The following is a 23,613-nucleotide window of genomic DNA, read 5'->3' as shown; positions in this document are numbered from 1 at the left end:
GTGATTGGTCTTCCACAGGGTACAGTTTGTGGCTTTTCCTGGTTATTGTAATGGTGAGGCCTAGTCCCAGTATTGTTAGTCTGCAACCTGTCATGGCTGCACTGATGTTAAGTTAGGCCTCTTCAGCTACATTGTATATGTGCATCACCCCCCTGCAGCTATGTAATGTACTTTTACCATCTTCACTCTTTTTTGTTTCCTCTCTTCTCCATGAGATGTTTTTAATGAAAAATTATTTACTTATAAAATATAATAATGGAATATGAACTTGACCTATATGAACTTTATATTTAACATTTCTGTATTTTCTCTAAAATCTGTATTTTCCTCCCTTGATTTGCCATATACTGGAAGGTAATGATGATTTGCCTAGTGTGTCAGAACAAAGCTTTAAACATCCTTTGTAGCTAGAGTTTTCCTGCCTGGCCCACAGTCAGGACAAATCTCTCTCACCTGCCAGTCCCACAGCCTCTCAGACCCGACCACAGAGACTTATATTGCTTACAAACTGTATGGCCGTGGCAGGCTTCTTGCTAACTGTTCTTATATCTTAAATTAATCCATTTCCATTAATCTATACCTTGCCACATGGCTCGTGGCTTACTGGCATCTTCACATGCTGTTTGTCATCATGGCAGCTGGCAGTGTCTCTCTGACTCAGCCTTCCACTTCCCAGCTTTATTCTCCTCCTTGTCCCGCCTACACTTCCTGCCTAGCCAATGGCCAATCAGTGTTTTATTTATTGACTAATCAGCAACACATTTGCCATACAGAACATCCCACAGCAATCCTTTTTTGTTCCGTCAGTACTGAGTGATTTATCCTGGGGCCTCGTGTGTGAGGCAACCACTACTACTGAGCTAAAGCCTCCCTTAAAACTTAAGTCATCCTCCATGTTGTCTTTCTTTCACACCTATAGCCAGTCCATTGGTATTTATGCTTCAACGTTAAAATACCCAAATCGTGATGGTTCTGTTTTTATCTCTAAAGTCTGCTCTTGCATTATGAATATGATCATGTTATTGTCCTATTCTCTTTTTGTTGTTGTTGTTTGTTTGTTTTTGAGACAGGGTTTCTCTGTGTAGCCCTGGCTGTCCTAGAACTCACTCTGTAGACCAGGCTGGTCTCGAACTCACAAAGATCCGCCTGCCTCTGCCTCCCAAGTACTGGGATTAAAGATGTGCACCACCACCTGTTTTGTCCTATTTTCAACCCTAGAATGACTCCCTCTCTACTGTTGAAAATAAAACCCAGTTTTGGGGCTGAAGATATAGCTCAGTTGGTATGGTGCTTGTTTAGCATGCAGGAGGCCCTGGGTTCTCAGCATTACATAAATCACAAATGGCAACTGAGCTGTAATCACAACATCAAGAGGTGGAGGCAGGAGGTCAGAAATTCAAAGTCATTCTCACTAGCACAGGTAGTTTGAGGCCAGCCAGGGCTACATGTGACCCATCTCAAAAAAGAAAAAAAAAGGGGGGGGAGCCAGAGAGATTGCTCAGAATAAAAGAACTGGCTGCCTTTCTAGGGGACCCAGGGTCTGTTCCCAGCATCCACATGGTGGCTAACAACCTCCTGTAATTCCAGTTCCAGAGGACCTGACATCCTTTCTCTTCTGGCCTCTGCAGACACTGAAACACATGTAATAAAGATGTTCATGCAAGCAAAACACCCATACACATAAAATAAAAACAAAATCTAAAAGAAAAATCCAGGGCTGGTTGTAGTGGTGCATGCTTTTAATCCCAGCACTTAGGAGGCAGAGGCAGGTGGAGCTCTGTGAGTTCGAAGCCAGCCTGGTCTACAGCTAGGGCTACACAGAGAAACTCTGTCTCAAAACAAACAAACAAAATAAATAAAAAAAAAAAAAGAAAGAAAGAAAAAGAAGAATCCAGTTTTCATTATATACTCTATGGTTCATATATGATATTTTTGTTTTTCAAGAAAAATTCACTGTCTACCACTCTCCCTCTCATTGTATTTAACTTTACCATCTGTTTTCCTTTTTTCTCAGAAGAGACACCCATCTTCTAGTTTAATTGCTTAAATTTTCCCAGCTGTAAAAGAGACAATATAAAACCAATTTAAACACTTAGTGGTGGCTGCACTTTTAACAAAGAATGGTAAATTTGTTCCTACAGACTCATGTTTGAGAATTTTTTCTTTTTACACTTTCTTTATTATATGTGTGTGTGTGTGTGTGTGTGTGTGTGTGTGTGTGTGTATACACATCTCCACATGTGTGCCATAACATACATGTTGATGTCAGAGAAAAGTTGTAGGAGTTGGTTCTTTCCTTCCACCATGTGAGTCCTTAGGATAGAACTCAGATTATCAGGTTTGGAACTTTTATCTGATGATTCATCTCACAAGCCTTGAGAATTCTTTCACGTCCTACTCCTGTAGGATTTTCAGGACCTTTTCCCCATTTCCAATTAGAAGAAATAAACATGCTCACCAAAAACCAGATCTTAGGTAAGTTTAAGGCCAAATCTTACCTAGTGAGTTCCAGGACAGCTAGGGTTACATAGAGAGACCCTGTTTCAAAGAAACAACAACAAAAATTAGGCTGAGCATGATGGTACATACCTTTAATCCCAAAACTGATCTACATAGAGAGATGAGAGATCCAGGATAGCCAGGACTAAATAGACCCTGTTTCAAAACAAAGCAAGCAATAAATAAATAAATACCAGATCTCAAGAGCTGAGAAGGAAAGCCTGTGTTCAGCATAAATCATACTGTTTATGTAAACAGTTCAGGAGCAATAAGCCACTTATTATTGGGACATCTCTCTATCTACCTATCTATCTATCTGTTTATTTATTTATTGGTTTTTCAAGACAGGATTTCTCTCTGTAGTTTGGTGTAGTTTGGAGCAACAAACCACTCATTATTGGGACATTTATTTATTCATTCATTCATTCATTCATTTATTAGGTTTTCGAGACAGGATTTCTCTGTGTAGATTTGGTGCCTGTCCTGGATCTTGCTCTATAGACCAGACTGGCCTCGAACTCACAGAGATATGCCTGACTCTGCCTCCTGAGTGCTGGACTAAAGGTGTGTGCCACCACTGCCCGGCCCTACAGACCCTTTCTTAACAGCAGCAAAACAAAAATAAAGTTGCATGCAGATGTAAAATGGACAATATCTGTGAGCATCTATCAATCCAATTTTTAAAACATATTTAACAACCGGGCAGTGGTGGCGCACGCCTTTAATCCCAGCACTGGGGAGGCAGAGCCAGGTGTATCTGTATCTCTGTGAGTTAGAGGCCAGCCTGGGCTACAGAGTGAGTTCTAGGACAGCCAGCACTGTTATGTAGAGAAACCTTGTCTTGGAAAACCAAATAAAAAAATTGTTTTCATTATGACATTTGTCTTCCTCCCCTACTCTCTTCCATCTCCTTCTTGCTGATCTCCTTCATCCTCAAGTAGTCCTCCCTTTTGCTTTTATTTCACATGTATATTATTCCATTACCCTTCATGTTTTTTTCCTTCTCCCTGCTTAAGGTCTCTTTTTCCCTCTTAGAGTTACGTTGACACTTTTTTTTTTTTTTTTTTTTTTTTTGGTTTTTTTCGAGACAGGGTTTCTCTGTGTAGCTTTGCGCCTTTCCTGGAACTCACTTGGTAGTCCAGGCTGGCCTCGAACTCACAGAGATCCGCCTGGCTCTGCCTCCCGAGTGCTGGGATTAAAGGCGTGCGCCACCACCGCCCGGCTCACGTTGACACTTTTTAAAAGATTTATTTATTTTATTGTGTGTATGAGTGTTTTGCTTACATGTGTATACATGTGTGCAATGCCTAAGGAGGTCAGAAGAGGATAAATCCTTTGGAATGGGAGTTATGGATGGTTGTGACCGTCATGTGGGTACTAGAGACTGAACCCTGGTCTTCTGCAAGAACAGTAAGTGTTTTTAACTGCTGAGCCAACTCTCTAGTCCCCACCCTGACTCTTACAATTTATGAACATGATACACCTTCATTTTTCTAGATGTTCCTTAATTTAGAATTTTATCTAGTTTATTTTAAGAATTTTATTTTGAGACAGGGTCTCTCTATGTAGACCAGGCTGGCCTTGAATTCACAGAAATCCCCTTGCCTCTGCCTCCTGAGTACTGGGAATAAAGCAGTGAACCACCATGCCCCCAATATCTCGGTATGTAAATTCTGTCAATTGGAGTTTTGCAAATCTTTGGCTAGATTTATGGTGTGTGTGTGTGTGTGTGTGTGTGTGTGTGTTATGGAGATTGAACCTAGTGCTTCATGGATGGATGCTAAGCATACCCCTTCTTCCCAGCCATTCTCCTACTTTCATTTTTTTTTTTTCGTGTTTATGGAGTGGCTACTGAGTTTAATTAGTTGTTTGCATGTACATAGGTACAGATTATTTACCAGAGTGTAGATATTCCAGTGCTTAAACCATTGAAGAAAACAACTTTACCTACCCTAGACTATTAAGTATAGTGTATTTTAAAATTCTATTTTAAGAACATAGTTTCTTAAATTTTATTTTCTGTTTGTTGCTACATATGGCTTATCATTTCCTTAAAATTCAAATTGTACCAGACCATAAGCCTAAATTATTACCTGAAAAGAAATGGGAGTGTTAAAATGAAAATTGTTTCCTTAAAATTTACATGAATTGTTTAGGTGGTAGAATTAGAATTAATTAGAATGTCATGTGCTTTGAATTAAAAATATTGCTTGCTAGGCAAAGACTTTTAATGACTATTTTAAAATTGGATGTAAGGATTGATTTCTGAAAACAGAGAATGCTAATGCTGCTGAATGTTGTTTCTAATTCTGTTCTTTTAGCATCACTAAACCTGATGTGTGTCTCTTTTTTAAAATCAGGTGAAAAGGATTCAATGATTTTTGACTGTACTGAATGCTATGATCCAGTTACTAAGCAATGGACAACTGTTGCTTCAATGAATCAACCCCGATGTGGCTTGGGAGTATGTGTGTGTTACGGCGCTATCTATGCTTTGGGTAATTATGCTGTTTGATTTAAGAACAACTGATATTAATTATATTCTTGGGATCTGACAATTTTAGAGATGTTTCTTATTGACGTAAGAAATTTGCATCTAGATCTAGGACTGAAAGAAGCAAGGTAGTTCTCTGTTAGTTCAAGGCCAGCCTGGTTTATGTAGTAAGTTCCAGGCCAGGGAGGGCTGTACAGTGAGACCGTGTCTTGAAAAAAAAAAACATGTGTATCTTTTTAGCTTTGTAAATCCTTTTTTTTTTTTTTTTTTTTTGAGACAGGGTCTCATCCTGTAGCTCAAGCTGCCCTAGAATCATTGAACTTGCCATTCTCTTGCCTCTCCTCCTTGAATGCTATAACTATAGGTGTTGGCTGTATTACATGGATGAAGGGAATATTTTTAATATCAAAAATTAGAGAATGGGCCAGCACTCAAGCTAGCACTCTCAGGGATTACTGCAAATAACCCTACACAGTGAGTTCCAGGCCAGCCTGAGATACATTATACCTCTCTCAAAATACAAAACACTAGCACCTAAGGCTCAGGGATCATTGCAAAGGGGGATAGAGAGAATGTAGGTCAGTTTGCTATGAAACTAGCTTCTAGGAATGTCAGAAGATGCACCATAAAGACTAACCAAAATGGCTGCCTAAACATGAGCTGAACAAGGACAACAGCCCCACACATGCTAACTAACATGGATGCAGGGAAGCCCACAAGGCTTCAACTCTATACAAAGAATTACTGGCAACCAAGAAATGCTGAGAGAGGAGAAATAGTCTTCCCCAGGGAAGAACACACCAATTGGTTATCCACTACCAAATGGTCAACCCTGAAAACATACATATAAGTAACATAGATTGAACAGGTTGTACTTATATAGTTAGGAATATATATGTGTGTGTGTGTGTGTGTGTGTGTGTGTGTGTGTGTGTGTTACAATAACTAATGAATAAGGAGACCATGAATTTAAAGAGATCAAGGGCTATATTGGAGAATTTGAAGGCAAGAAAGAGAAGGAAGAAATGATGGAATTATAATATCAAAAAATAAAATAAATAATAAAAAATAAACAAATTAAAAAAAATATATAACACATAAACAACTGGACCAGAGGCATAGGCAGGCAGATTTCTGAGTTCAAGGCCAACCTGATCTATCTAGTAAGCAAGGGCATACAGTGAGTGACACCCTGTCTCAAACAACCAAACCTGGAGAATATTTAGAAAAATGAAAAGCCTTTTTGAAGTCTCTAAATTCGTCCTAAAGAAATAGTATACTGTGGTTTGGCTTAGAATTGTCCTTGATAAGTATTAACAATTTTGAACATGTAGAAGTCATGTTAAAAACTAATTTGCGTGAGCAGGGCGTGGTAACCCGTGCCTGATCCCGGTACTTTGGAAGGAGAGGCCCATAGATCTCTGTGAGTCTATATACTCTGGTCTATATAGTGAGTCCCAGGCAGCCAGAGCTACATGGTAAGACCTTGTGTAAAAAAATAAAAAAAGGAAAAAATGAATAAAAGAAAAGAAAAAAATAATTTTGGGCTCAGGTGTATTAGTGCATATCTTTCTTTCTTTTTCTTTTCTTTTTTTTTTCTTTTTTTTTTTTTTTTTTTTAAGGTTTTTGGAGACAAGATTTCTCTGTATAGTACTGGCTGTCCTAGAACTTACTTTGTAGACCAGGCTAGCCTCAAACTCAGAGATACTTCTGCCTCTGCCTCTTGAGTGCTGGGATTAAAGGTGTGAGCCACCACTACCTGTCTATTATCCATTTCTTTAATCCTAGCATTCTGGATGCAGATGCTGGCAGATCTCTATGAGTTCCAGAATAGCCAGGGTTATGTAGTAAACCTGTTCCAAAAATTAAAAACAAAAAGTTTTGGGAAAAATCATATTTCTCATACTGTGCTAAATTTTTTGTTTTACTCTGTCATGAGCAAATCTGAACTTTACTCATACATTCTGATTTTTCTTTTTTTTTTTTTTTGAAGATTTATTTATTTATTATGTATACAGTGTTCTGCCTGCATGTATCCCTGCAGGCCAGAAGAGGGCACCATATCTCATTACAGATGGTTGTGAGCCACCATGTGGTTGCTGGGAATTGAACTCAGGACCTCTGGAAGAGCAGCCAGTACTCTTAACCACTGAGCCATCTCTCCAGCCCTACATTTTGATTTTTCATGTCAACTTGGACAGATCACCTCTCTGGTCCATGTGGCCTCATCTGTAATATGAAGTAGTTGGATTAGGTTGTTTCTAAAGTCTTTGTCGTAAATAAGATTCCTTTATCTCAGAAATGATTTTTTTCTTTTTGTTCCAGGTGGGTGGGTTGGAGCTGAGATTGGCAACACCATTGAACGATTTGATCCTGATGAAAATAAATGGGAAGTTGTTGGCAACATGGCTGTGTCTCGATACTACTTTGGGTGCTGTGAAATGCAAGGTAATGCTTTTATAAGATATTTTTTCTGTTCAGTTACCAGCAATACAGTATTTATCATTTGGTATATATGTATGTGTGTGTGTGTTGGCTTAGAATTGGCCTTGATTAGTATAATAATTTTGAAGATATGGAAGTCATGTTAAAAAATAGTTTTTGTACAGGCTGGCCTGGCATCCGGGCCATGGCAGGTGGACATCACTGTGATCAACAGGTATGTGGTGGAGAAATGAGAGAGAATGAGAAGCAGAGTGCTTTGTGCACTGTGGAGAGAAGCAGAACTGAAGACACAAAGGTGGTGAGGAACAGGCTGATGTGGGTGGCCTATGCTACCAAGTGATGTCTGGGCCTGTGCTGCAGCAGCCTAGGGCCTTGCCTGGGTCCATGGCACTATCACAGTTGGGGTCTGTGTTGTTGTCTGTGGCCCAAGTTACCTGAGAAGGCCTACAGAAGCCTGTGGTCTGGGCCTGAGGCCATATTGATGTACAAGGGCCATGCTGCCACCGGGGGTATACTAATCTGAGGGCCTGTACTGCCACTCAGGGCCATGGTGATGTCTGGGCCTTAGTTGCAGCCAAGGGCCATGTCTGGGTCTGTAGCCCCACGGCATCCGTTGTCTGTGTTGATGTCTGAGGATTTGTTACCACTGGGAACCATGGAAGAGCTGGCCTTGATGGCATGGGCATGGGAGAGCTAGCCCTGACCTTTCCTTGAGGGGGCTGGTCCTGATGGAGCCTGGACTGACCAACTCAGCTACTACCCAGGCTCACATCCAAGGCTTTGAGTTGGTCCACCCTATCCACTCCATCTATGAACTGCTGGAGTGCACAAAGGGACAGGTGCTGCAGAACCATAGCCACAGGATCTCCATGACTTAGGGCAATAGCAGGATATCCAAGAGAAGTTTTGGTGAGGGTCTAGTATTGATAGTATATCAGAAGCTAGAGGCCTTGAACCAGATCAATAACTCATTGCAGTAAACATTTGCAAATTGGCATCAGAAGGGGAGAGTTTTTCATTAAGGCCCAATAGGTCTCTGTCATGTTGGGTTTCAGCAGCAGCCACAGGGCGCACACAGTGCTCAGGAATCCAAAGAGGAACCTCATTGTCCTGAGGAAAGACATAAACAGTACCCCGGGCCCACACCAACACCAGATCGGGTCTCCTCCAAGTGCTAGTAGAAAGATCCTTCCATCGCTCCAGAGGGTGATTTGCAACAGGCGACCTCCAGTGCTTATCTGCAGTGGATACTCCAGCAGAATCCACCGATAAAAAAATTTAAAATATATAAAGCCAGGCGGTGGTGGTGCACGCCTTTAATCCCAGCACTCGGGAGGCAGAGCCAGAACTCTGTGAGTTCGAGGCCAGCCTGGACTACCAAGTGAGTTCCAGGAAAGGCGCAAAGCTACACAGAGAAACCCTGTCTCGAAAAACAAAAAAACAAAAAAATTTAAAATATATAAAACAAGGGAAAGAATAGAATGTGGAGAGGAATGATGAGTCCCCAGTTCCCCCCTTTTTTACTCCAGCAAAATATGTTTGTTTGACTCCTTTTTAAACAGTTCAAATTTTTCTTTTATTTTTTATTTTCTCATTTTTCACTTTTTCAAATTAATCAGTTTATCCACCTTTCTATTACCATCTTGATACAGTATGTATTCCCATCTTAATTGTAAAATGTTTCATTAAGGTTTGCTCAGTAATTGAGTAAAACCAAAACTTATTATAAGCCACAGTCGTCCTAGGGTCCCCCATGCTATATATATAGTCTCCATGGTTCTGTGGGTTATAGTCTGATTGTTCTTTATTTTATATCTAGAATCCACTTATGAGTGAGTACATACCATGTTTGTCCTTCTAGGTTTGGGTTACCTCACTCAGGATGATTTTTTCTACTTCCATCCATTTGTCTGCAAATTTCATGCTTTCATTGTTTTTCTCTGCTGAGTAGTACTCCATTGTGTATATGTACCACATTTTTTAAATCCATTCTTCAGTTGAAGGGCATCTAGGTTGTTTCCACGTTCTGGCTATTATGTATAGTGGTGCTATGAACACAGTTGAGCATGTATCTTTGTGGTATAATTGAGCATTCCTTGGGTATATGCCCAAGAGTGGTATGGCTGGGTCTTGAGGTAGTTCGATTCCTAATTTTCTGAGAAACCGCCATACTGATTTCCACAGTGGTTGTACAAGCTTGCATTCCCACCAACAGTGGAGGAGTGTTCCCTTTGCTCCACATCCTCTCCAACATAGACTGTCATTAGTGTTTTTTTTTTTTTTTTTTTGGTTTTTCGAGACAGGGTTTCTCTGTGTAGCTTTGCGCCACTCTTGGAACTCACTCTGTAGCCCAGGCTGGCCTCGAACTCACAGAGATCCGCCTGGCTCTGCCTCCCGAGTGCTGGGATTAAAGGCGTGCGCCACCACCGCCCGGCCATTAGTGTTTTTGATCATAGCCATTCTGACATGTGTAAGATGGTATCTCAGAGTTGTTTTGATTTGCATTTCTCTGATGATTAAGGATGTTGAGCATTTCTTTAGATGTCTTTCAGCCCTTTGTGATACTTGTTTTGTGAATTCTCTGTTTAGCTCTTTAGCCCATTTTTTAATTGGATTGTTCAATATTTTGATGTCTAGTTTCATGAGTTCTTTATATACTGTGGAGATCAATCCTCTGTCAGATGTGGGGTTGGTGATTTTTCCCATTCTGTAGTCTGTCTTTTTGTCTTATTGACCGTGTCTTTTGCCCTGCAAAAGCTTCTCAGTTTCAAGAGGTCCCATTTATTAATTGTTGTGCTCAGTGTCTGTGCTGTTGGTGTTATATTTAGGAAGTGGTCTCCAGTGCCAATGTGTTCAAGAGTACTTCCTATTGTTTTTGTTTTTGAGACAGGGTTTCTCCGTGTAATTTTGGTGCCTGTCCTGGATCTCACTCTATAGACCAGGCTGACCTTGAACTCACAGAGATGTGCCTGGCTCTGCCTCCTGAGTGCTGGGATTAAAGGTGTGCGCCACCACCACCTGCCTTGTTTTTGTTTTTATGTTGGCTGAGAGGCAGACAGAGGAGGACTGGTAAATGAGTGGGACTGGGGTACATGATGGAAAATTCTCAAAGAATCAAAAGAAAATTTATGGAAAAAAATAGTTTTGGGGAGCCAGGCATGATGGTGCATACCTTTAATCCCAGCACTTGGAAGGCAGAGTCAAGCAGATCTCTGTGTATATATGTATATACATTTGTGTATAAAATTCTGTGTATAAAAATAGTTTGAGGGAGGGGTTGGGGATTTAGCTCAGTGGTAGAGTGCTTGCCTGGCAAGCATAAGGCCCTGGGTTCGGTCCTCAGCTGGGGGGGTGGTTGGGAGGGTTTGGGGGGGAAGCTTGAGGGGCAGGTAAGATGGCTCAGCAGGTAAAGGAGCTTCCACCATGTCTGACTGAGTTTGATTTCTGGAACCCACATGGTAGAAGGAGAGAGCCATCTCCTGCAAATTGTCCACTGACTTCTACATGTGTGCTGTGGCATGTACACACAGGTACACAAGAGCACACAAACTAAATAGGTGTAAACTAAAATTATTGAGGCCCTATTTTCACAATACATTTTAAGACTGCTATTAAAGAATTAGTGTTAGTAATATAGAAATTCTGGCTTTTACTTCTTGTATAATTGACATTTTGTTTCTGTATTGCTAGAATAATTTTCCTGTCATGAAGAAAACTAAGTTAAACTTCAGATAGAGGCTGGGTATGATGGTACACACCTTTAATTCCAGCACTTGGGAAGCAGAGGCAGGTAGATCTCTGTGAGTTGGAGGCCTGCCTGGTCTACAAAGAGAAACCCTATCTCAAAAAAAAACCAAAGCAAAATAAATAAATAAACCTTCAGATAGGTGCTAGAGAAATGACTTAGTGGGTAAATGTGCCTGCTGCCAGACCTGACAACCTGAGTTTGATACTTAGGACCCAAATGGTGGGGTGTAGTTGTTTCTTTTTCTTCTTCTTTGGGGGCCCATTAGCCAGCTCCCAAATAAATACATGGAGACTTATTATTACTTATAAATGCCTGGCGTTAGCTTGGCTTATTTCTAGCCAGCTTTTCTTAAATTATCCCATCTACCTTTTGCCTCTGGACTTTTACCTTTCTCTATATACCTTTTTTTCCTTCTTACTCCATGTCTGGGTGGCTAGCCCCTGGTGTCCTCCTCTCCTTCTCCTTTTCTCGATCCTCTCTCTTTCTCTCTGCCTGCCAACCCTACCTATTTTTCTCTCCTGCCTAACTATTGGCAGTTCAGCTCTTTATTAGACCGATCAGGTGTTTTAGACAAGCAAAGTAACACAGCTAGCTTCACAGTGGTAAACAAATGCAACATAAAAGAATGCAACACATCTTTGCATCATTGACCAAATAATCCACAGCATAAACAAATGTAATACATCTTAAACTAATATTCCACAACAGTGGACAGTGAGAACTGAGTCCCACAAGTTGTCCTCTGACCTCAGTATTCATTATATGACACGCAAAACCAATCTATCATTCTTTGTTAAAACTGTAGTGTTGTTGGTTTTTTGTTTTTTTGTTTTTGTTTTTCTTCTTTGAGGGCCCACCACTCAGCTCCCAAATAAATACATACAGAAGCTTCTTATTTTCTTATGAATGCCTGGCCTTAGCTTGACTTGTTTCTTGCCAGCTTTTCTTAAATTATCTCATCTATCTTTTGTCTCTGGGTTTTTACCTTTATCCTATATACCTTTCTTTGCTTCTTACTCAGTAGCTGGCTGTGTAGCTGGGTGGCTAGCCCCTTCTTTTCTCACTCCATCCTTTCTTCCCATATTTCTCCTCCTATTTATTCTCTCTGCCTGCCAGTCCCATCTATCCTTTCTCCTGTCTCGCTATTGGCCATTTAGCTTCACAGAGGTAAACAAGTGCAACATAAAAGAATGCAACATATCTTTGCATCATTAAATAAAATTCCACTGCATAAACAAATGTAACATCTTAAATTAATGTTCTACAACACTCTGTCCACCAGTAAGTGTTCAGATTGGTTTTTATACCATCTTTGTATTACAGATCCACAGACAAACACACAAATAAAATGTTTTATTAAAAACAGGAAAAATTTCAGATAGTCAGAAGTAGCTGTTTAGTAAAGTAAGTATTTGAAGTATTCCATTATTGTTATTTTCTCTCATATCAACACCTAAGTTATTTTTACAATTAGGGAGAAAGTACCAAAACCAGTTTATTTTTTATTTTTTTTAAAGACAGAGTCTCACTATGCAGCTACAGCTGATGTCTTGGAACTCACTATGTAGACCAGACTGGCCTTGAACTCAGAGAGATCTGACTGCCTCTGCCTCCTGAGTGCTGGGATCAAAGGCATGCACCACCATGATTGGCCTATATCTTTTCAGTCGAAACTGAGCACAAATCTTCCATTTTCCAGGTTTAATTTATGTAATTGGAGGAATCAGCAATGAGGGACTGGAGCTTCGTTCTTTTGAAGTTTATGATCCACTTTCCAAGCGTTGGTCTCCACTTCCTCCTATGGGAACCAGAAGAGCGTATCTTGGGGTAGCAGCACTCAATGACTGCATCTATTCTATTGGAGGGTGGAATGAAACACAAGATGCTCTTCATACTGTAGAAAAATACTCCTTTGAAGAGGTAGGTTGGATTTCAAATGTTTAGTGTTTTATTTTCTTACTATACCTGTTATATCTGTAGGGATGTGTTCTCTTTTACTCATTATTTTGATCATTTATCAACTTCTCTCTCTCTCTCTTTTTCAAGACAGGGTTTCTCTGTGTAACAGCCTGCCTGGAACTCACTATGTAGACCAGGCTCGCCTTGAACTCACAGAGATCCACCTGGCTCTGCCTCCCAAGCGCTGGGATTAAAGGTGTGAGCCACCACTGCCTGGCGGGCCTGTTGAGTTTTAATTTTTACCTTAAAAATATTTTCTGATTTCTCTGGCAATTTTTATTAGGTCCAATGGATTGTTATAAGTATCTTATTGGTTTGTGGGTGTTAACTAAGTAGTAAAGGGCCTACTTAGCCACTGTGATTCCCTGTGTTCAATCCACAGCAATAGCACGAATATATATATTGGCTTTTTGGTCCATACACAGTCTCTTCTTTTAGCATATTCTTTTCCTTTTAAAAAGGAAAGTTTTTCTTTATATGTATGTGTGTGTCTCCCATGTGTGTTCAGATATCTGCAGAGGTCAGATGAGGATATCAGCCCCCAGGAGTAGAGGTATAGGTAGTGGTGAGCCATCAGATATGAGTGCTGAGATTTAAATTTAGGTCCTCTGGAAGCAGCAAGTCCTCTTATCTAATGATCCATCTCTCCAGCCTCTCTTTTTTCCCTTTTATTTATATATTTTTTTCAACCTGGTAACAGTTTAATGAAATTTTTATACCAAGAGAACAACTTAGTGAAGGGGGCTGGGATGATGGCTAGATTGATAAAATGCTTGCCACATGTTGTAGTTTGATTTCTGTTAATGTGATAAATAACTTGGGGAGTGTGGGGCGTTTACCCAACCACCCCCACAGTTCCCCAGAGTTTTCTTGAGTGCGAGCAGCAGGAAATATTAGATAGAAGGATTTATTGCGGAGAATATCGTGGAGATAAACAGAAAATAAAGGATAGCCTCGAGAGGGCCTGGAACCTATTCCAACGGGCCCGACTGTCTCTGCCCCAGGGTTTTTATAGAGACGCCAAGGGGTGGAGCAAAAGACCTCCTCCCCCAGCACAGCCAAGTGCAGACCATCCCAGACACCTGCCCTTAGGCCCGTGGTCTAATCATCCTCTATGCAGACCTGCTGGGTAAAGCCACGAGGAACCCGAGAACGGGCTCCCACAGGGGAGGAAAGGATTTATATCAACTTAACCGGTTAGCTGTCATCAAGAAGCCAAAGCACCACTTTTTAAGTCATCCATGTTTCTGTGTGCTGGTAATACTAATACTAGGGAGGCAGAAAATGTAGGATCTCTGTAGCAGAATGGCCAGCTGGTCTTACTGAAATGGTGTGCTCAAGATTCCATGACTTCTAACCTCCAGACACAGGCATATACACATATGCTTACACCTGTACACATGTGCATACACAGAACACTTACACACACATTGGTGGAACATCAAGTAGGTTGGTGATAGAAAAGCAAGAACGTGTCTGCTATGGGCCTTACATGTCCTCTAATGGCCAGTTCTTAGCTTTTGGGTTGGTGGGAGTTAATTGTCTGTTTATGTGTTCCTGAAAGATTTAACTAATATGAAGATGTTAGGTCACAGAGATGAGCCTTTTCGGTGGCTAAAAATAGCCTGAGATCAGTTGTCTTCCAATGTGGTGTGACATTCCAGCTCTCCCCAGTTGTGGAAGTTTTAATCAATATCACCTGTAAAATATGCAGATTTTTTGGGGGGCGGTGCTTCAGTTCACAGCTCCCCTCCTGTTGGCCAAGCATCACACCTTTGGTATGTGGAGTCCTAATGTGTCATGTCCGACATTGTGAGGAAGATTTGTCTCTAGAATCTGATAAGGATGAGGATGAGTAGGCAAGAAAGGCAGGTAGAAGCAAAGATATTAAGGAAACAACAATAACAAAAACCACCTGGATAAAATCAAGTCACATCTATTAGTTATAAGGATCCAAGTTTGATTTTTCCTCTCCCCCCATCTGACATAACATGTGAAACATAATAGGGATATTATCCCTACAATTGAATAATCCAGAATGGGACTAGAGCGATGGCTCAGTGGTTAGGGGCACTTACTGCTCTTACAGAGGACCAAGGTTTAGTTCCCAGCACCCAGATGGTGTATCACAACTGCTTGTACTCCAGTTCTAGGGTTCCAGCATTCCTTTCTGGAACTGGCAAACATGAATCACTTACATACGTAAAGGCAAAACACTAATTAAAAAAAATGAAAATAAGATATTTTTAAAACAATAATCAAGAATGCAGTATGAGCTGGGAGGTGGTGGCTCACAACTTTAATCCTAGCACTGGAGAGGCAGAGGCAGGTGGATCTCTGTGAGTTCGAGGCCAGCCTGGTCTACAGAGTGAGTTCCAGGACAGCTAGGGCTACTCAGAGCAACCCTGTCTCAAAACAAAACAAAACAAAACAATAAAAGAGAATGCAGTATGCCCCAAAGAAGTAAATGCAACAGAGAGACAGAGGAAATTAGCTGCTCTAAGAGAAACAGAGCCCAACAGCACCGATTCAACCAAGAACCCCTAGTGGACCAAGACTATCAATTAGAACAAGAGAGGCATCTTCAGACACAGACACCGCCTACACTAAGCAGAGGAAGAGATGAGTAGATGCCAGTGCAAAAATACAGGCAACAACATAAAGACCTATATGAAAACATCAGAACTTATTTATATATTTTATTATTATTATTACTTTTTTTGACACAGAGTCTCACCATGTATCATTGGCTGGCTGGGAAGTTGCTGTCTAGACTAGGCTGGTCTCCAGATCACTGGGATCCCCCTGCCTCTGCCTCCCACGTGTTGGGTTTGAAGGCATGCACCACCACAAGTGACTTCCTTCATTTTTAAAAAATGACTTCTGGGGCTGGAGAGATGAAACATCAGTTAAGAGCTCTTTCAGAAGACCTGGATTCTGTTTCCAGCACCACATCAGGCAGCTCATGACTGTAACTCCTAGTTCCAGCACCCTTTGGCTTCCACTAACACTTGCACCCATATGGTGCACATAAACTTATCCATGTGAAAACACATACAATCAATAAAAATAAACAAATCTTTTGGTGTTTTGAGACAGGATCTCTCTGTGTAGCCTTGGCTGGCCTGGAACTCATAGAGATCTGCCTGCCTCTGTTCCCCAGTGTTGGGATTAAAGCCATGCACCACCTGGCCTGGACAAATAAATCTTTAAAAAACAAAACAAGGCCAGGCAGTGGTGGCGCATGCCTTTAATTCCAGCAATTGGAAGGCAGAAGCAGGTGGTTCTCTGTGAGTGCGAGGCCAGCCTGGCCTACAGAATGAGTTCCAGGAAAGAAAGGCTCCAAAGCTACACAGAGAAACCCTGTCTCAAAAAGCCAATAAACAAACAAACAAACCCACACCTTCAAAACTTTTTCTTTCTTTTGTAGCATGAATGTTAAAGAGTCTTATTAATAAAATCAAACCTGAGCCAGGTATTGGGGTGTAATGCTGGATGGTCAGAGAGACAGAACAAACCACAGCTAACCTCACCTGGCCAACTTCTCAGTTGGTCTTGTTTCCTCAGACTGGAGGCCTCTGAGTCCTCATCCAGAATGGGTCTCAGCTGAACTGTGCTGCTAGAAGCCTGAAATCTTAACCAGCCAAATGCTTAACCAGCCAAATGCTTAACCAGCCAAATGCTTCTAGTTACTGGTCCTCACGCCTTATAAACCTTTCTGCTTTCTACCACCACTCCCTGGGATTAAAGGCTGCTTTCTGGGATTAAAGGTGTGAGTCACCATGCCTGGCTGTTTCCAATGCGGCCTTGAACTCACAGAGATCCAGAGGGAGTTCTGTCTCTGGAATGCTAGGATTAAAGGCTCAAGTGCCACCATTTTCTAGCCCCTGTATCTAGTGGCTGTCTGTTCTCTGACCCCAGATAAGTTTATTAAGGTACACAATATTTTGGGGAACACAATACCACCACATTCTTTTAAGAGGGTCTCACTGTTTAACACTGGCAGACCTGCAATTCAATATTTAGACCAAGCTGGTCTTGATCTCATCGAGTTTTGTCAGCCTCTGCCTTCTGAGTGCTGGATTAAAGGAATATTTAATCACATCCAACCTTTAAAAAATAACTTTTCATTATGGAAAAATCAGTCCTTGTTTTCAAGCTATATAAAAATATAGTACTTAATCCTTATAAATATGTTCTGCAGATTATGGACTCTACCTGATGGTCCTTGAAATAAAGTTTCCATGTTTAAATAAATCTGAGGACTATTATACACTATATTATTTTCTTGGAAATTTCAGGGATTTTTGTTAGCATAAGACTTTAAAAACCTCTTAAAGGGACTGGTGAGATGGCTCAGTGGGTAAAGGCACTTGTAGAGCAAGCCTGGTAACCTGAATTTAATCCCCAGAGTCCACATACAGGTAGGAGATAACTAAAGTTGTCCTTTGACCTCCACATGCATGCATGTGTCATACATGTCCACAGACACACAAACTAAGAAATAGATTTTTTAAAATACTCAAATATTATTTTTATACGTGAGCTAGTTAGGGTTGTTATTGCTTTTATGAAACACCATGACTAAAAGCAAGTTGGGGCAGAAAGGGTTGATTTGGCTTACACTTCTATATTGTAGTTCACCACTGAAGGAAATCAGGACAGGAGCTCAAACAGGGCAGGAACCTGGAGGCAGGATCCAATGCAGAGGCCAAGGAAGGGTGCTGCACACTAGCTTGCTCATTGTGGTTTGTTCAGCCTGCTTTCTGATAGACCCCAATACCACCTGCCCAGGGATGGCAGCACCCACAGTGGGCTGAGTCCTCCCATCACTAGTTAAGAAAATACTCTATAGCTGGATCTTATGGAGGCATTTTCTCAATTGCCCAACAGGGCAAACTCCAAATTTTGCATTTCTTCTTCTTTTTTTTTTTTCCCCAGAGCTGAGGACCAAACCTAGGGACTTGCCCTTGCTAGGCAAGCACTCTACCACTGAGCTAAATCCCCAACCCAAATTTTGCATTTCTATGTCTGGTGTCAAAGGGATTTTCAGATCTCCGACTTCTCTCAGCTCTTTTAACTCCAACATACTTCTCTCTCTTGGCCTGGTTCCATAACTGGTCTGCAGCTCTCTCTTGCAGATATCCCACAACTCTGGCATCTCCAATGTCTTGGGATTCAAAGAAATCCAGGCTTCACCTTCACAGCTTCACACAATGGCCTGTCTGAGGTTCCATGCAGGAACAACCCTGACACGTGCCTGGCCTCAGTGTCTAAAGCCACAGAGGGATATTTCATAACCCCTTTCTTGTATCTTTGACTCTAAAGCTAAACCACATGGCTGAAGCTGTCAAGTTCTCCTGCTTGATGGGGTTGGAACTTGCCCATCTTGTTCAGTTACATTTGCATCAGCTTTCTGTTGTTGATGATTTCCTTTACTGCTTAAGCTTCCTTTATTTCCTTTTCTCAAGTTTAGAAGCTTAGCTTGGTGGGGTCTTACCCTGAGGTCACCATTCCCTTTATTCCATTTAACATCAGGGGTTTCTTTAAACCTTTTTTTTCTGTCCTACAAATTTTATTAGTCCTGGGGAAAGGGGAGAAGCAGCTTCTGTCTCTTTCATCCATTACTGTTTGCTGTTGCCATTGATGGGGTGGTTCACATGGTTGGGAGAGGACAGGAAAGCCTTGATCTTGTAGCACTGAGATACGCTACAGAGGCAGAGAGCAAGGGAACGTTGTCCAGGCAGCCAGGGGCTAAGGACCTACCTGGTGGATCAGCAGCAGATCCAACAAGTTGTAATTGGCAAAGGAGATCTGATCACCCACAATGAAGGCTTTGCCTCCCTGGTTCTGGGACAGCAGGGTCTCAAAAGGCTTCAGGTGTCCAAGCAGGGCCTTCACATAGTCGTCTTTACCATCCTCATATTTGGTGTAGATGAGGGTGACATATTGGCAGCAAAGATCTTCCACCCCATTCATATCTACCAGGGCAGCCTTCCTCTGGTCTTTACCATAAAGTCCAAAGGATCGGTCTAGGTGACTCAAGATGGCATTAAATTGGTACAGGGTGAGATCTCCATCCTCAAACTTGGGGAGCTGCCCACACAGACAGGTGGGCTTGAGCAAGCCTTGCATCCAGCTATCTTTGGTAACCACCTCCTCCTTCCAGCACCCTCAAACTGGGAAGTAGACAATGGTGTTTGGTGGCATGGCTGCTGCATAGACGGAGACATGGACTCAGTATTTTGTAGACAGTAATAGATCTTGGGCACAGATGCCTTTTCTTTAAACTTTTTATCTCCTTGACCACTGGATTTTGCTCCATTACACTTCTTCATGCTCCTTTCCTCCTCAACCATACATTTTGTATTTTTCCTCACCGATGTGCTCCTTTTCCATTGTAGATCTGCCTAAGAGTGACCACTTGTAACCAAGTAACACAGTCAATACTAGGCTGTCTTGAAATCTCTGCTAATACCAATAATCTAAAACTCTTCAATTTAGCTTCTGAATGAAAAAAGAAAGGAAAGGACATGACCGCTCCTAGGCATGGTGGAGAAGGTTTATTGTAGATAAAAGGGAGAGTGTAGGTGGAGGCACAGACATCTGAAAGAGTCCATAGTGGATATGACCAGACTGAGCTGGGCCATGTGAGGAGGTGGGAAGAAGGGGGAGAAAGGAAAACCAGGTGCCACAGCCAGAAAGACAAAAGTCCAAAAAAGGGAGGGTAACCAAAATGTCTGGATTATATAGGGAAGACCCTCTGGAGGAAGGGCAGCCCAGCCCCTGGGCTGGAGAGTTCAGGGTTGAGGGCGGGGTATACCAGCCATACTCTGTAACAGGTAGGGACTGAGGGATGCTGGGAGAACCTGGTGGCCAAGTGTTAAATAGGCACCTCAGCAGTTTGTCCTGGGTTTGAAACTTAATAGCCTTTAGCAAATTTTTGGACAAGGACAGAAAGCATTTATATTCTTTACCAAAATATCACAAGAATGGTCTCTGGGCTACTTATTATTATGTTCTTCCCCTCTTAAACTTCTTGGGCTGAGCTATCATAGTTTACATTGCTCTCAGCACCACTGTCTTACATGCCCCTACTAGTATGGCAATTAAACCTAGCTTAAAGCATCCAGCTGATTTTCTACTCCAAATTCCCAAAGTCTTCCATATTCCTCCAGCATGGTCAGGCCTATCACAGCATTACCCCACTTTTTGATACCAGCATCTGGTTTAGTCACTGTTTTATTGCTGTAGAGACCATAACCAAGGCAACTCTTATGAAAGAAAGCATTTAATTTGGGCTGGCTTACAGTTTCAGAGGTTTAGTCCATTATCATCATGGCAGAAAGCATGATGGCATGCAGGCAGGTGCTGAGCAGAAGCTAAGAGCTAAATCCTTATTTATAGGCAGGGGGAGAGAGAGAGAGAGAAGAGAGAGAGAGAGAGAGAGAGAGAGAGAGAGAGAACGCCAAGAGCTGGTATGAGCTTTTGAAACCTCAAAATGACACACTTCTCCAACAAGAGCACACCTCCTAATCTTTCTAATTCTTTCAAATAGTACCATTCACTGGTGAAGAAACACTCAAAAATATCATTTTATGTGGCCATTATTATTAAACTACCACAAGTAATAAGTCCTTAACTGCTGAGACATCTCTCTAGCCACCTAAATAAAATTTTTGAAGAACCTTTTAAAAATAAAGTCTTTTAATATATAAGCTTTTTTCCCTTAGAATTTTGTCATCCCTTTGTTTTGAATATATTACTTACATTTCATAGACTCAAGGTCTCAGAGTGTTGACTTAAATGACTCCTATGCATTTTTAAAACTGATTTATTTATTTTTATTTCATTGTGTGGGTGTTTTGCTTGCATGAATGTCTTGCACCACGTGTATACAATGTCAGCAGAGTCCAGAAGAGAGTATTAGGTACTTTGGAACTAGTGTTACAGACTGTTGTTAGACACCACATAGGTGCTGGGAACTGAACCTCTGTCCTCTGCAAGATCAGGCAGTGTTTTTGTTGTTGTTGTTTTGGGGGGTTTTTTTGTTTTGTTTTTTTGAGACAGGGTTTCTCTGTGAAGCTTTTGGAGCATGTCCTGGAACTTGCTCTGTAGACCAGGCTGGCCTGGAACTCACAGAGATCCACCTGCCTCTGCCTCCTGAGCGCTGGGATTAAAGGCGTGCGCCACCACTGCCTGGCCAGGCAGTGCTTTTGACCACTTGCCCTCTCTCCAGTCCCTCTGTATGATTTCTTAATCATATATTATAGTCAGATATGTTTAACTATTCTCTAGACTTACTGTTTTATCACACCTGCCAGAAAGTTTATTTAAAAGTGTTGTATCTAATTACTTAATTGGATTGTTTGAATTTAAACATGTAAAGTCTAGAATATATGATTTCTCAGAAATTTTATTATTACTTTATGACACTACTAATATATCTCTTTTCTCACTTTACTAGGAGAAGTGGGTTGAAGTTGCTTCAATGAAAGTGCCTAGAGCAGGCATGTGCGTTGTGGCCGTCAATGGTCTCCTGTATGTTTCTGGAGGCCGCTCTTCTAGCCATGATTTCTTGGCCCCCGGTACCTTGGACTCAGTTGAAGTTTACAACCCTCATTCAGATACATGGACAGAAATTGGTAACATGATCACTAGTCGTTGTGAAGGTGGTGTTGCTGTACTATGACACAGAAAGCATAAATGCACGAGGAACATTTTGAAAATGTAGGTCCTGACCTTTTATAAATCAAAGATATATTTGTGATATGACCTTCTGATTCTTTTGAGGATTACATATATTGAATAGATAGATGAGTGATTTTTTTTCTAAAAATTTGAATGAGAATGGATATGGAATATATCTTAATAAAGAACTCATACTAATTTGCAAAGCTTAGCAACAATAGAAATGGTATTTATGTCCTACAGTTACTCAGTTATCAATAGAATCTTAGTTGTAAAAATTGTTTGCAGCCGGGTGGTGGTGGCAGCACACGCCTTTAATCCCAGCATTCGGGAGGCAGAGGCAGGCAGATCTTTGTGAGTTCAAGGCCAGCCTGGTCTACAGAGCGAGGTCCAGGACAGGCACCAAAACTACACAGAGAAAGTCTGTCTCGAAAAATGAAAAAAAAAAATTGTTTGCTAGAAACTTCTGGGAAATAGTGCCTTTGGTTACTTCTCTAGTGCAGTTCAAGTTGTAACATAGCCTGTATACAGTGTAAGGATAATCTCCACGAGACAAGTTAAAGATTTCTATAATTCATGATTTGGTCCAGAACATAGTTTCCATGGTGTCATTTGACCTACAGAGAAAAGCCAGTGAAACTGTCCTTCAATGGCAGGAGTTTTCACTGTCCCCAAGTAAAAACACTAGAAGATTAGGAAGGGCATATATCTGGGGGGGGGGGTGTTGTTGTTATTTTCTTTTTTGAGATAGGGTCTCTACATAGCTCTTGCTGTCCTGAAACTTTCTATATAGGCCAGGCTGGCCTCAAACTCACAGAAATCTGCCTGCTCCCCCCTTTCCAAGTGCTGGGATTAAAGGCCTATGCCACTTGTCCAGCAATATCTAGTTATTTAGATAGGAAAGTTTCTGCTTTTGATAGTCTAAGAGAAGATTTTACCCGCTCATATTTTTTGTTTTGATTCTGACAATACAAGTTCTTGGTGAATGTTCTTTATAAAAATACTTTTACTTTTTAAAATTTTTGTGTGTGTGTGTGTGTGTGTGTGTGTGTGTGTGTGTGTGTGTGTGTGTGTACTTGTCTATATGTGCACCATGTGTAGACAGATGCCTGCTGAGGCCAGAAGAGGGTGTGGTATCCTCTTGGAACTGGAGTTACAGGTGCTTGTGAGCTGCCTGATGTGGGTGCAGGTAACTGAAAGAGCAACAAGTACTCTTAACTTTTGAGCCATCTCTGTATTCCCTCTCTCTTATTTTTTTATTTATTTATTTTTTGTTGTTGTTGTTTTTTCGAGACAGGGTTTCTCTGTGTAGCTTTGTGCCTTTCCTGGATCTCGCTCTGTAGACCAAGCTGGCCTTTGAACTCACAGAGATCCTCCTGGCTCTGCCTCCCAAGTGCTGGGATTAAAGGCGTGTACCACCACTGCCCAGCAGTATTCCCTCTTGATGACAGTTTTTTGTTTTTTAAATATGTGTGTGAGTGTTTTGCCTGCACGTTTGTCTGGGATCTTGATTACAGATGGTTGTGAACCTCCATGTGGGTGCTGGGGTCCTCTGGAAGAGCAACCAGCGCACCTAACCACTAAGCCATGTCTCCAGCCCCTTAATAACATTTCTTGATTGAAATAGTATGTAATGGGTATAAGACTACCCCAGGCATTATTATGTGTTTAGAAGTTTCTTCTTTATTTTCTAGATAGTCACCAAAGTTATCTATTTAGTTTTAAAAAGAGAGACTTTTGTGAGATTATCAAGCTTTGTTTAATTTATTTGTACTTG

At 41.3% G+C, this 23,613-nt stretch overlaps 1 protein-coding gene and 1 pseudogene across 1 annotated transcript in view; one reads left to right on the top strand and one right to left on the bottom strand.

The window, feature by feature from the left end:
* Nucleotides 1–22,047, top strand: part of Ipp (intracisternal A particle-promoted polypeptide) — a 37,466-nt gene extending 15,419 nt beyond the window's left edge. Inside the window, exons 6-9 of the mRNA XM_052717878.1 lie at nt 4,860–4,997; nt 7,319–7,441; nt 12,886–13,106; nt 21,613–22,047. Coding sequence (XP_052573838.1) covers nt 4,860–4,997; nt 7,319–7,441; nt 12,886–13,106; nt 21,613–21,837 — 707 coding nt within the window. The 3' untranslated portion in view covers nt 21,838–22,047. The remainder of the gene's footprint in view (nt 1–4,859; nt 4,998–7,318; nt 7,442–12,885; nt 13,107–21,612) is intronic.
* On the bottom strand, nt 13,118–19,544 carry LOC128096098 (glutathione S-transferase P-like; annotated as a pseudogene).
* Nucleotides 22,048–23,613: the final 1,566 nt, after the last annotated feature.

The sequence above is a fragment of the Peromyscus californicus genome, unplaced genomic scaffold, assembly GCF_007827085.1.
Source record: "Peromyscus californicus insignis strain IS unplaced genomic scaffold, ASM782708v3 Scaffold_5__1_contigs__length_169319896, whole genome shotgun sequence".
Lineage (NCBI taxonomy): Eukaryota > Metazoa > Chordata > Mammalia > Rodentia > Cricetidae > Peromyscus > Peromyscus californicus.
Note: the sequence above shows the minus strand (reverse complement) of the source record. Positions and strands in the feature narration are given on the sequence as shown.